We start from the raw sequence: 13,787 nt of genomic DNA, 5'->3' as shown, positions 1-13,787 counted from the left end.
CAGAATCCACTGATATACCTACTACAGCATCCAGTGATATACCTACTACATCATCCACTGATATACTTACTGCAGAATCCGCTGATATGCCTACTGCAGAATCCACTGATATACCTACTACAGAATCCACTGATATACCTACTGCAGAATCCACCGATATACCTACTACAGAATCCACTGAAATATTAACTACAGATTCCTCTGATATACCTACTACAGAATCCTCTGATATACCTACTACAGAATCCACTGAAATATTAACTACAGATTCCTCTGATATACCTACTACAGAATCCTCTGATATGCCTACTACAGAATCCACTGATATACCTACTACAGAATCCAATGATATACCTACTACAGAATCCACTGAAATACCAACTACAGAATCCTCTGCAATGCCTACTACAGAATCCACTGATTCACCTACTACAGAATCCACTGATATGCCTACTACAGATTCCACTGATATATCTACTACAGAATCCACTGAAATACCAACTACAGAATCCACTGATATGCCTACTACAGAATCCACTGATATACCTACTACAGAATCCACTGTTATCACTACTACAGAATCCACTGATATACCAACTACAGAATCCACTGATATACTTACTACAGAATCCACTATTTTACCTAATACAGAATCTACTGATATACCTACTACAGAATCCACTGATAAAGCAACTACAGAATTCACTGGTATACCTACTACAGAATCCACTGATGTAGCAACTACATCATTTACTTATATACTTAATACAGAATCCACTGATATACCTACTACAGAATCCACTGATATACCTACTACAGAATCCACTGATATACCTACTACCGTATCCACTGATATGACTACTACAGAATCCAATGATATGCCTACTACAGAATCCACTGATATACCAGCTACAGAATCTACTGATATTCTAACTACAGAATCCACTGATATGCCTACTACAGAATCCAATGATATACCTACTTCAGAATCCAATGATATACCAACTACAGAATCCACTGAAATACCAACTACAGAATCCACTGCTATGCCTACTACAGAATCCACTGATATACCTACTACAGAATCCACTGAAATACCAACTACAGAATCCACTGATATGCCTACTACAGATTCCACTGATATACCTACTACAGAATCCACTGTTATCCCTACTGCAGAATCCACTGATATACCTACTACAGAATCCTCTGATATACCAACTACAGAATCCACTGATATGCCTACTATAGAATCCACTGATATACATACTACAGCATCCACTGATATACCTACTACAGAATCCACTGATATACCAACTACAGAATCCACTGATATACATACTACAGAATCCACTGATATACCTACTACAGAATCTACTGATATACCAACTACAGAATCCACTGATATGCCTACTACAGAATCCTCTCATATACATACTACAGAATCCACTCATATACCTACTACAGAATCCACTGATTTGCCTACTACAGAATCCACTGATATACCTACTATAGATTCCACTGTAATACTGAATACAGAACTCACGAATATACCTACTATAACATCCAGTAATATACCTACTACAGAATCCTTTAATATAACTACTACACAATCTTCTGATATACCAACTACAGAAATTACTGATATACTGACTACAGAATCCACTGATATACCTACTACAGAATCCACTGATATACCTACTACAGCATCCATTGATATACCCACTACAGAATCCACTGATATTCCTACTACAGAATCCACTGATATACCTACTACAGAATCCACTGATATGCCTACTACAGAATCCACTGATATACCTACTACAGAATCCACTGATATACCTACTACAGAATTCACAGATATACGTACTACAGAATCCACTGATATGCCAACTACAGAATCCACTGATATACCATCTACAGAATCCACTGATATACTTACTACCGAATCCACTGATATGCCTAGTACAAAATCTACTGATATACCAACTACAGAATCTAATGATATACCTACTTCAGAATCCACTGATATACCAACTTTAGAATCCACTGATATACCTGCTACAGAATCCATTGATATTTTTACTACAGAATCCACTGATATTCCTACTATAGAATCCACTGATATGCCTACTACAGAAACCACTGATATACCAACTACAGAACCCACTGATATTCCTACTATAGAATCCACTGATATACATACTCGAGAATCCACTGATATACCAACTACAGCATTCACTGATATACCTACTACAGATTCCACTGTAATTCTGACTACAGAACTCACGAATATACCTACTATAACATCCAGTGATATACCTAGTATAGACTCCTTTAATATAACTACCACACAATCCTCTGATATACCAACTACAGAAATTACTGATATACTTACTACAGAATCCACTGATATACCTACCACAGAAACCTCTAATGTGCCTACTACAGTATCCACTGATATACCAACTACTTCATCCACTGATTTACCTACTACAGAATCCGCTGATGCACCAACTACAGAATCCACTGGTATACTTACTACAGAATCCACTGATATAGTTGCTACAGAATCCACTGGTATCCCAACTACAGAATCCACTGATATACTTACTACAGAATACACTGATAGACCTACTACAGAATACACTGATATACCAACTACATCATTTACTGAAATACTTACTACAGAATCCACTGATATACCTACTACAGAATCCACTGATATACCAACTACATCATCCACTGATATGCCTACTACAGAATCCACTGATATACCAACTACAGAATCCACTGATATACCAACTACAGAATCCACTGAAATACCAAGTACGTCATCCACTGATATACTTACTACAGAATCCACTGATATACCTTCTACAGAATCCACTAATATACCAACTACAGAATCCACTGAAATGCCAACTACATCATACTCTGATATACTTACTACAGCATCCGCTGTTATTCCTACTACAGAATCTACTGATATACCTACTACAGAATTCACTGTTATAGCTACTACAGTATCCACTGATACACCAACTACAGAATCTAATGGTATACTTACTACAGAATCCACTGATATAGTTGCTACAGAATCCACTGATATACCAACTACATCATCCACTGAAATGCATACTACAGAATCCACTGATATACCTACTACAGAATCCACTGATATACCTACTACAGAATCCACTGATATACCAACTACATCATCCACTGATATACTTACTACAGAATCCACTGATATGCCTACTACAGAATCCACTGATATACCTACTACAGAATCCACTGATATGCCTACTACAGAATCCACTGATATACCTACTACAGAAACCACTAATATTCCAACTACAGAATTGACTGAAATACCAACTACATCATCCACTGATATACTTACTACAGAATCCAATGATGTACCAACGACATTATCCACTGATATACTTACTACAGAATCCACTGATATACCTACCACAGAAACCACTAATATGCCTACTACAGTATCCACTGATTTACCTACTATGGAATCCACTGATAAACCAACTACAGAATCCACTGTTATACTCACTACAGAATCCACTGATATAGTTGCTACAGAATCCACTGGTATTCCAACTACAGAATCCACTGATAGACCTACTAGAGAATACACTGATATACCAACTACATCATCCACTGAAATACATACTACAGAATCCACTGATATACCTATTACAGAATGCACTGATATACCAACTACAGAATCCACTGTTATACTTACTATAGAATACTCTGATATACCTATTACAGAATTCACTGATATACCAACTACAACATCCACTGAAATACTTACTACAGAATCCACTGATATACCTACCACAGAAACCACTAATATGCCTACTACAGTATCCACTGATTTACCTACTACGGAATCCACTGATACACCAACTACAGAATCCACTGGTATACCTACTACGGAATCCACTGATATACCAACTACATCATCCACTGATATGCCTACTACAGAATCCACTGATTTACCAACTACAGAATCCACTGATATACCAACTACATCATCTACTGATATACCTTCTACAGAATCCACTGATATACAAACTACAGAATCCACTGATATACCTACTACAGTATCCACTGATATACATACTACAGAATCCACTGATATACCAACTACATCATCCACTGATATACCAACTACAGAATCCACTGGTATACTTACTACAGCATCCACTGATATCCGTACTACAGAATCCACTGGTATACCTACTACAGAATCCACTGATATGCCTACTACAAAATCCTTTGATATACCTACTACAGAATCCACTGATATCCGTACTACAGAATCCACTGACATACCTACTACAGAATCCACTGATATGCCTTCTACAGAATCCTCTGATATACCTACTACAGAATCCACTGATATACCAACTACATCATCCACTGATATACCATCTACAGAATCCACTGATATACAAACTAAAGAATCCACTGATATACCTACCACAGTATCCACTGATATACATACTACAGAATCCACTGATATACCAACTACATCATCCACTGATATACTTACTACAACATCCACTGATATCCGTACTACAGAATCCACTGACATACCTACTACAGAATCCACTGATATGCCTACTACAGAATCCTCTGATATACCTACTACAGAATCCACTAATATACCAACTACAGAATCCACTGAAATACCAACTACATCATCCACTGATATACTTACTACAGAATTCTCCGATATCCCTACTACAGAATCCACTGATATACCTACTACAGTATCCACTGATATACCTACTACAGAATCCACTAATATACCAACTACAGAATCCACTGAAATGCCAACTACATCATACACTAATATACCTACTGCAGCATCCACTGATATACTGACTACAGAATTCAAAGATTTTCTTACTTTAGAATCTAATGATATACCTACTGTGGCATCAGATGACATACTGACTACAGAATCTATTAATATTCCTACTACAGCATCCTCTCATATATTGACTACAAAATGCACTGATTTACATACTACACAATCTACTGATATAGTGACTACAGAATATAATGGTGCACCTACTATAGAATCCACTGATATACCAACTACAGAACATACTGATATACCGACTACATTGTATACTGATATACTTGCTACAGATTCTAATCATATACTGACTACAGAATCCATTTGGACTGATGGATATAAAAGTCCCAATATATCTGAAGTTACTGATGTACACACCAAAGTCTCCATTACATCTGATAGGACTGATGGACATACAAGTTACTCCTTTACATCTCAGAGGACTGATGGACATACAACTGACCCTGTTACACCTGAGACTACTGATGGACTTATAACAGACCAAATCACATCTGTTAGATCTGATGCACACACAGACGACCCCATTATATCTGTTAGGACTGATGGACATACAACAGACCCCATTACATCTGAGAATACTGATGATTATACAACTTACTCCTTTACATCTCAGGGGGCTGATGGATTTATAACTGACCACATTACATCTGAGAGGACGGATCACTATTTCACTTATCCATCAATATCTGTGAGGACTGATGGACATGCAACTGACTCCCTTACATCTGAGAGTTGTATTGGACAGACAGCTGACCCTATTACATCTGGTAGGACTGATGGACATAAAACAGTCTCCTTTACATCTGAGATGACTGATGGATATACTGCTGACCCCATTACAGCTGATGGATATACTGTTGACTCCATTATATCTGATACTACTAACGGCCATACAACAGACCCCATTATATCTGAGGCTACTGATGGATATACAAATGTCCCATTTACATCTGTGACTACTGATGGACACACAAATTACCCCATTACATCTGGTCGTACTGATGGACATATAACTGATCCCATTCTATCTGAGAGGACTGATGGACATATAACTGACCCCATTACATCTGAGAGGACTGATGGATATACTGATGTCCCCATTACATCTGAGAGGACTGATGGATATACTGATGTCCCCATTACATCTGAGAGGACTGATGGATATACTGATGTCCCCATTACATCTGAGAGGACTGATGGATATATAACTGATCACATCACATCTGGTAGGAATGATGGAGATATTTCCTCTAGTACTCTTGTATTTTCTCCTGGAGCTTCCACAGACCCCATAGCGTCAGTCACTTCTAAAAGATTCACTGCCGATTCCACCACATCTACAGTACTTCCTGGAGGATCTGCTCCTACAACACCTAGAGCTACTGCTAGCATCACGCCTTCTGGATCAACAGCTCAGCTCTATACTGCACCTTACACATCAGGAGCTACTGGACACTCTGTACCCAAAGCATCCGGACAACCCCTGACCACATATACTCTGGATTCCAATATCACTACTGGTGAGTCACATCTTTTTTTGAGTAATTTTTTTTGTGATGGGACTATAGATGGCCTATCATAAGTATAAGCAAGCAATGTGAGATTGCTGGGGACTCTCATCAATGTGCCAGGTAGCTGTTTGGAATGGTTGGGGTTCTTCAGGACATAGCAGCTTCATCCCAGTGTCCTTTTCACCTCTCTCAAAGTGATAGAAATTACTTTGCTATTTTTATACATAACTTATAGGAAAGAACTATCAAAGAAATGGTATACTGTACAATATAATTCTGTTTGTTAATGTGTTTTTGACATTGGGGTTAATGGGGGTGTTATATTCCACTATATGGTTATATAGTGACATACAGACGATACGTTTCCTACCTTTACCGTTATACATTGGCATAAAGACAATACCTTCCCTACCTTTCCCGTTACATAGTGACATACAGACAATACCTTCCCTACCTTTACTATTATACAGTGACATACAGACGATACCTTCCCTACCTTTCCTGTTATACAGTGATATAGAGACAATACCTTCCCTACCTTTCCTGTTATACAGTGACATAGAGACAATACCTTCCCTACCTTTCCCATTATACAGTGACATACAGACAATACCTTCCCTACCTTTCCTGTTATACAGTGACATAGAGACAATACCTTCCCTACCTGCCCCCTTGGCTCATCATAAGTGGCCAATGCTGCATGCATCTATTAGTTTTCAGGAATTTCACGAGAATGTACCCTTGCCAAAATTTTGGAATGGTAACTAGTTGAGTCATTCATAGTCGGTGTTGTCTCATTGTCCCTCCCTATAGATAACAACTGTGGCATTGGCGGCCATTACGATGGCAGATACTGTGTCTGTAAAGATCTCTTCTATGGAAACAAGTGCGAATTCATTGGCAATGAGATAAAACCCGGTGAGTATTCCAAGTTTTCTTACATAGATAGTCTCAGGAGAGCTAAGAAGCATCTTTATAGCTAAAGGTGGAGGTGGTGGTAGCTGTTTAACCATGCCCTGGTGCCAGAAGAGGCTCAAATGTCCTACTACCAAATACACAGACACCAGTTTTATAAATGGAACACATGGGACGCCTATTATACATTTTCCATGAGGTCCAAGCCATCCAAGTTTTTGACTATTGGTACTAAAGGAAATGTTAATGTGAAAACCCATTCCGATAGCAGAATCTCAGTGAGACATGAGGGCTGTACATACTGTAGTTTAGTATCGACAGTATATCTATAGTGGCTACCCCATTGATTGTTCAAGGGGTTATTCAGGATTGTAACCATGTGTTTTCTTTCTCCAAAAAAACAGTGCCCCTCTCATCTATTAGTTGCATTTGGTACACCCAACCTGCGGACAGGAGTGGCATGACTTTCTTCCAGCAGCCATGGTTTCTTCCTCTGCCTGATGTGGCATATTGTAGCCATATTGATTCACTTGCTTAGTACAACCTCATGATCGGTTCCCTACATGTGGGCAGTCCCAAGCTGTCTGCTCTAGTCCAGCACTGATTACTCACAATAGAGGACCTAGTTAGCAGGGGTGTAACTTGAGGGGGTGCAGAAGATGCAGTCACACTGGGGCCCAGGAGCCTTAGGGGGCCCATAAGCACTGACATCAGTATTGAGATTGCAGCTTCCATCTTGCCCATAAGCCAAGGAGACCCACAGATTACCCTACCCACTCCTAGGCACCCGTATCCATCACTATCAAGATCTCACTATAGGGATGAGGTAGGAGGCCCCGGACAAAGGATTGCATCGGGGTCCACAAGACTTTACTTACACCATAGCTAGTTAGCATAGTAGTTTCTAAAACTAACCTCGCAGAACCCTGAATAACGGGCTACAGAAAAAATTCCAAGTGAGCTGGAATCAGTGGAGTTGGAATTGGTGGAGTTGATGAAAGGTCCTCTTCAAAGAGTCTTCAAACATGACCCAGAATAAAACAGACACTTCAGTAGACATATGGGATATAAAGCACAAGACCCCTGCACTAACCATGTGATCCAGAGATGAAGCAGATTTATGTGTTTTTATAAGAATATGATGCATTCATTATAATAAGGAAGATCATGTTTCTAGATAAAGTCATCATCCAGGTCAACGTCACAGTCTACATTGTCAATGAGGAGTTCACAGAAGACCTAAGTGATAAGAGCTCCTCCGTATACAGGAACTTCTCAGCCAGGTTCACAGAACAGGTACGACCAGTGTCTTCAGTGACCGGGTGACTGGGAAGCCATTATACCACTCTGCGCTCACCCACCACTAGGGTGCGCTGCTAATATATGACTCCTCTAGTGGTGGATAGAGGCAGAATGAAGAATATTATGTTAACCTATAGTTATAGGAAGAAAAGTAGAAGACTTAATGATATTACAAGGATCTATATGAGAAATAGAGTGACAGGCCCTATAAACATATATTGTGGAATTGACAGAATTTTGGACAAAATAAATTACCTAAATGAATTTAAGAAATTTTTACACAAACCTAAGCTCTAACCTACCATGTACAATACCATCTACCCCTTCACCATCCTCGAGGACCAGAAATATCAAGTGTTTTTCTGGGAATATAATATTGAATATATTGTACAAAAATATTCTTAGGGCAGCTTTACGTGAAAAAAAAAAAAAGTGCAGTATCATAAATGACCACTAGAGGCTACACAGAGCTCATTCAATCATAGTGCATTTTACTCAAAGTTTGCATTGTTTTTCTTAACAAAATCACGTGGTCGTCATTGTCCCATCGGAACAGTCTTTGCCCAATACATGATCACTCATCATTAAGGAGTTTCCAAAACTTTTTGGTTACCTTATATGGGAAGCAAGTGCTCGAATACAAGGGTGCCAGATATAGGAGACAGTGATCATGTGATGCCACAAGTGTATTACTCCTATAAACCAATCCATATACATAGGAGAAGACTTTTTTTGAAATCTTTGCAAAGTTCTTTTATTTGCTTTATAAGACATAACGTTTCTCCTGCAGATGAACCAATTCTATGCAGAGAGAGTTCCTCACTACATGGAGGTCAGGATCTCCTCCGTAAGGTAAGAGACATCACACTATGCAGCAGATGTATGTATAACATGTATTGGCTTACAATCCGGCTTTCTTAGACTCAGTTTACATCGTACAAAAGATTTATCAATCTTACTTATTGAATATTAAAATTCTGACTCCATTATAAGCCAACTATCTGTGGCAGGTTGTCCATGGTGGCTTCACATTCAGGAACCAAGTCCTGTAGCCACATTATACAATGGACCTAGTGCTATATTACTTGGTTAAATATACATTTTTTATTTAATTTTATTTATTTAATACATTTTTTTTTTATCTTATGACCTAATCATTACTATAAATTATATCCAGTATACCCCATATACATACATATATTATCTTTGTTGGTCCTAGTAAGGGAAGTATACGTGTGGACCATGTGGTACTTCTGAGCGTTGATTCTGGAAGTGTCCGAGAACAATGGTCCGAGGCTGTGAAAAGCATGGATGAGGCATTAAGGAGCGAAAACTGCACAATAGACGTTTATAGTGAAGGTAAGTTATACTTAGAAAGGAGATGTGGCCACAACATGTGAACAAAGCCATAGTTATAGAGTCTGACTCTACTTTTAATTGTCTGTACATGAACTCTATGGCTTGTAAAACGATGTGAAATATGTGGAATATGGAAATAAAAAGTATTATTATTATTATTATTATTATTATTATTATTATTATTATTACTACGCATGTAACAGAATTCTATTTGGCAACTACTACCAACATTCCAATAATTTTTATCACATCCAGTAAATAAAGTGATAACTCTGTTACTGCCCACAAGTATGTTCATATTATTCATGTAAAGTTACAGTATAGAAAACGACAATACAAGGTTAAGAATATCACTAACAATAGTGATAACAAAAGTGTTACGTCACATGTGATTTGTACACTTCTTGTACAGGGGTCTTGTGCTTTGATTTGAACCGAGAAGTTATCAGCGACCAACTGGATGTAACAGGTAATAAAATATGGATTAATATTACAGAAAGATTCATTGATGATCTAAGGCTAATAACATATGTTTGTGTCAGAAGATTCTTCATAATTGTACAACAATATAACTAGTATAATACTACTCCTATGTACAAGAATATATCTACTATAATACTGCCTCCTATGTACAAGAATATAACTACTATAATACTGCCCCCTATATACAAGAATATAACTACTGTAATACTACTCCTATGTACAAGAATATAACTACTATAATACTGCTCCTATGTACAAGAATATAACTACTATAATACTACCTTCTATGTACAAGAATATAACTACTATAATACTACCTCCTATGTACAAGAATATAACTACTATAATACTACTCCTATGTACAAGAATATAACTACTATAATACTGCTCCTATGTACAAGAATATAACTACTATAATACTGTTCCTATGTACAAGAATATAACTACTATAATACTGCTCCTATGTACAAGAATATAACTACTATAATACTACCTTCTATGTACAAGAATATAACTACTATAATACTGCTCCTATGTACAAGAATATAACTACTATAATACTGCTCCTATGTACAAGAATATAACTACTATAATACTACCTTCTATGTACAAGAATATAACTACTATAATACTGCTCCTATATACAAGAATATAACTACTATAATACTGCCCCCTATGTACAAGAATATAACTACTATAATACTGCTCCTATGTACAAGAATATAACTACTATAATACTACCTTCTATGTACAAGAATATAAATACTATAATACGGCTCCTATGTACAAGAATATAACTACTATAATACTACTCCTATGTACAAGAATATAACTGCTATAATACTGTCCCTATGTACAAGAATATAACTACTATAATACTGCTCCTATGTACAAGAATATAACTACTATAATACTACTCCTATGTACAAGAATATAACTACTATAATACTACTCCTATGTACAAGAATATAACTACTATAATACTGCTCCTATGTACAAGAATATAACTACTATAATACTACTCCTATGTACAAGAATATAACTACTATAATACTACTCCTATGTACAAGAATATAACTGCTATAATACTGTCCCTATGTACAAGAATATAAAATTTGTTTTACTTTAGAACCTTACCTATTGTTCACCATGTTGTGTGTTTTCCTATTTAGGTATCTGTTCAGACCTTGGGACAATCCCTACAGAATTTCAGCAGTTTTTCTACGGCATTATCACTTCCTCCAATCAATTCTTATGTGTGACCAACTGTAGCAGTGATAGTCCACATTTCCTGGACTGCAATAATGGGCAATGTCTGGTCTCCTACAAAGGTCCCAACTGCTAGTAAGTCCCATCTCATTTACTTCCTATGTCATCTAGTCCTTGGTGTAGTCAGGACTCAGGAGCTCTATTAAAATGTTTGTTAATGCAGTAAGTGATCAAAATCTCCTATGTGCCTGAAAACAGCCCCAATGAAAACTAAAAGTCAATATTTGAAAAATAAGCCCTACAATGAAAAAAACTTACAGCTCTTAGAATGCAACAGCATGGAAATAAATTATATTAAACAGTAATAAAACATAATAAAATATATATTAACAAGTTATGTATTCTACATGGTGAGAAACATAGAAATAAATCTAAAAATAAAGTAAAAATATTAAGTTAATCAGTACTAATGAAAGTCATATTAAACTATATTTACTTGAGACATGAAAATTTACTTTAAAAAAAATTATGTTTTTGTAAATTTTTTTATAATTTTATTTCAAGTCTTAGGGAGACCAGATTGTGTCTAGAGCAGTCTCATCTTCACAGAGTATTCATGCAGTTACAGAACCTTCAGATCACATGGGGAGGATTTAATAAGTCTGCCTCACCCTATGCCAGTTTTAATCCATACTACGAGAAATTTTAAGAGGCCCCATCTTAATCACTTTGGAGGATCTCAGGAGGTTCCCTGAATTGAAATCCATGCCCCTTGGAGGCAGACATAGAATTCTGATACTTTTTCGACCTCCTATATATTAACGTTTGAGGGGCTGAGGCATACCCACCCTGGTCTATCTTGGTCCCTTCTCCACCCACGTTCGTAAAAAAAAGTGGCAAGTGAAGCGTAGGAAGAGGTAAGTGGCACATCTTGGGCATGCTCGAAAAATGCACAACGTCTACACCCATGTTTTGGATTCTTCTAATATATTGCCATCCAGTCTCGCATTTACTTTTCCTTCTTTAGCTCCCGAAATAGTTTAGTTTTCTGGTGTCGAGGGAGCAGTAAGTTCCACTAGGTATTGTTGTATTCTTCTAAATATTGCCATCCATACTTAATTTTTCTTCCATTTTTTTCCCAGTTGTGAATCATCTAATCAGTTCTGGTACACGGGCGAGCAGTGCCAGGTGGTTGTCAGTAAGCCAAGGGTTTATGGTGGTGTGACGGCTAGTCTTACTGTTCTTCTCATAATCATTTCGTTGCTGGTTCTCTTCCTTTACCTGCAGAAACCTAACAAAGACACTCAACAGTAAGTACAACATAGTACGGGTGTTTAAGCTAAGGCATTTTTTTTAGTAGATAGGTAGGGTTGAGCCGATGTTGAAATTTCAAGATCGTTTTTAAGATCTGATTATCAATCATTTTCCAGCCGATCGCGATCATGAAATTTGCTTAATCGCCGATCGGGATCCGATCTTTCCCGGTACCGATCTTACAACCCTATTAATGATATATTCATGAATAGCGTTGAACCAATCTTGAGATAACCTCCGACCTCGATCCCGCCGGAAAAGATCGGGATCGGAATTCCGAAATTTACTCGATCGCCGATCGAAATCTGATCTTTTCCGATCCCAATCACTCAACCCTATAGATAAGGCCTTTCTAATTTGCATGAGAACATTTTTTCAGCTATAGGTGATATCAGTCCTAGTTTAGATTGAAAAATCGCTTAGACTAATGGTAATGGAAAATGGTAACAACTCTAAGATTCTTAAACTGTAATATCTTCTTTCATTTTTCATTAGAAGATGCCTGGAGGCAATGGCGTTTGCTAATGGATAGGGTTTAGTGTATCTGGCCTCTGATTTTGAGTGGGGGAGATCTTGTGCAGACCCAATTTGCCTTACAGATATACAGAGCTAAATGAGTTTTAAAGAGAAGGATTATTTTTATATATATTGTAGAATTTTCATAAAAAAAACATATCTGTCCTAGCTCCTGTATCACACCTATCCATGTAATACACCAATGTCTTCCAATAGCTCTTTGGGCCCCTCAGGCACCAACTCCCAGGTATGACGACTATCTC

At 37.3% G+C, this 13,787-nt stretch overlaps 1 protein-coding gene across 1 annotated transcript; it reads left to right on the top strand.

Moving 5' to 3' along the window:
- Window positions 1–4,862: 4,862 nt before the first annotated feature.
- LOC142202687 (uncharacterized) lies at window positions 4,863–13,540 on the top strand. The gene is made up of 9 exons (XM_075272942.1): window positions 4,863–6,435; window positions 7,240–7,344; window positions 8,519–8,637; window positions 9,434–9,495; window positions 9,863–10,002; window positions 10,415–10,471; window positions 11,658–11,829; window positions 12,837–13,004; window positions 13,504–13,540. Exons 1-9 carry the CDS (start codon window positions 4,863–4,865, stop codon window positions 13,538–13,540), a joined length of 2,433 nt encoding a protein of 810 aa, XP_075129043.1.
- Window positions 13,541–13,787: the final 247 nt, after the last annotated feature.

Source organism: Leptodactylus fuscus, chromosome 5 (genome assembly GCF_031893055.1).
Source record: "Leptodactylus fuscus isolate aLepFus1 chromosome 5, aLepFus1.hap2, whole genome shotgun sequence".
Lineage (NCBI taxonomy): Eukaryota > Metazoa > Chordata > Amphibia > Anura > Leptodactylidae > Leptodactylus > Leptodactylus fuscus.
This window is presented reverse-complemented; position numbering and strand designations above follow the sequence as displayed.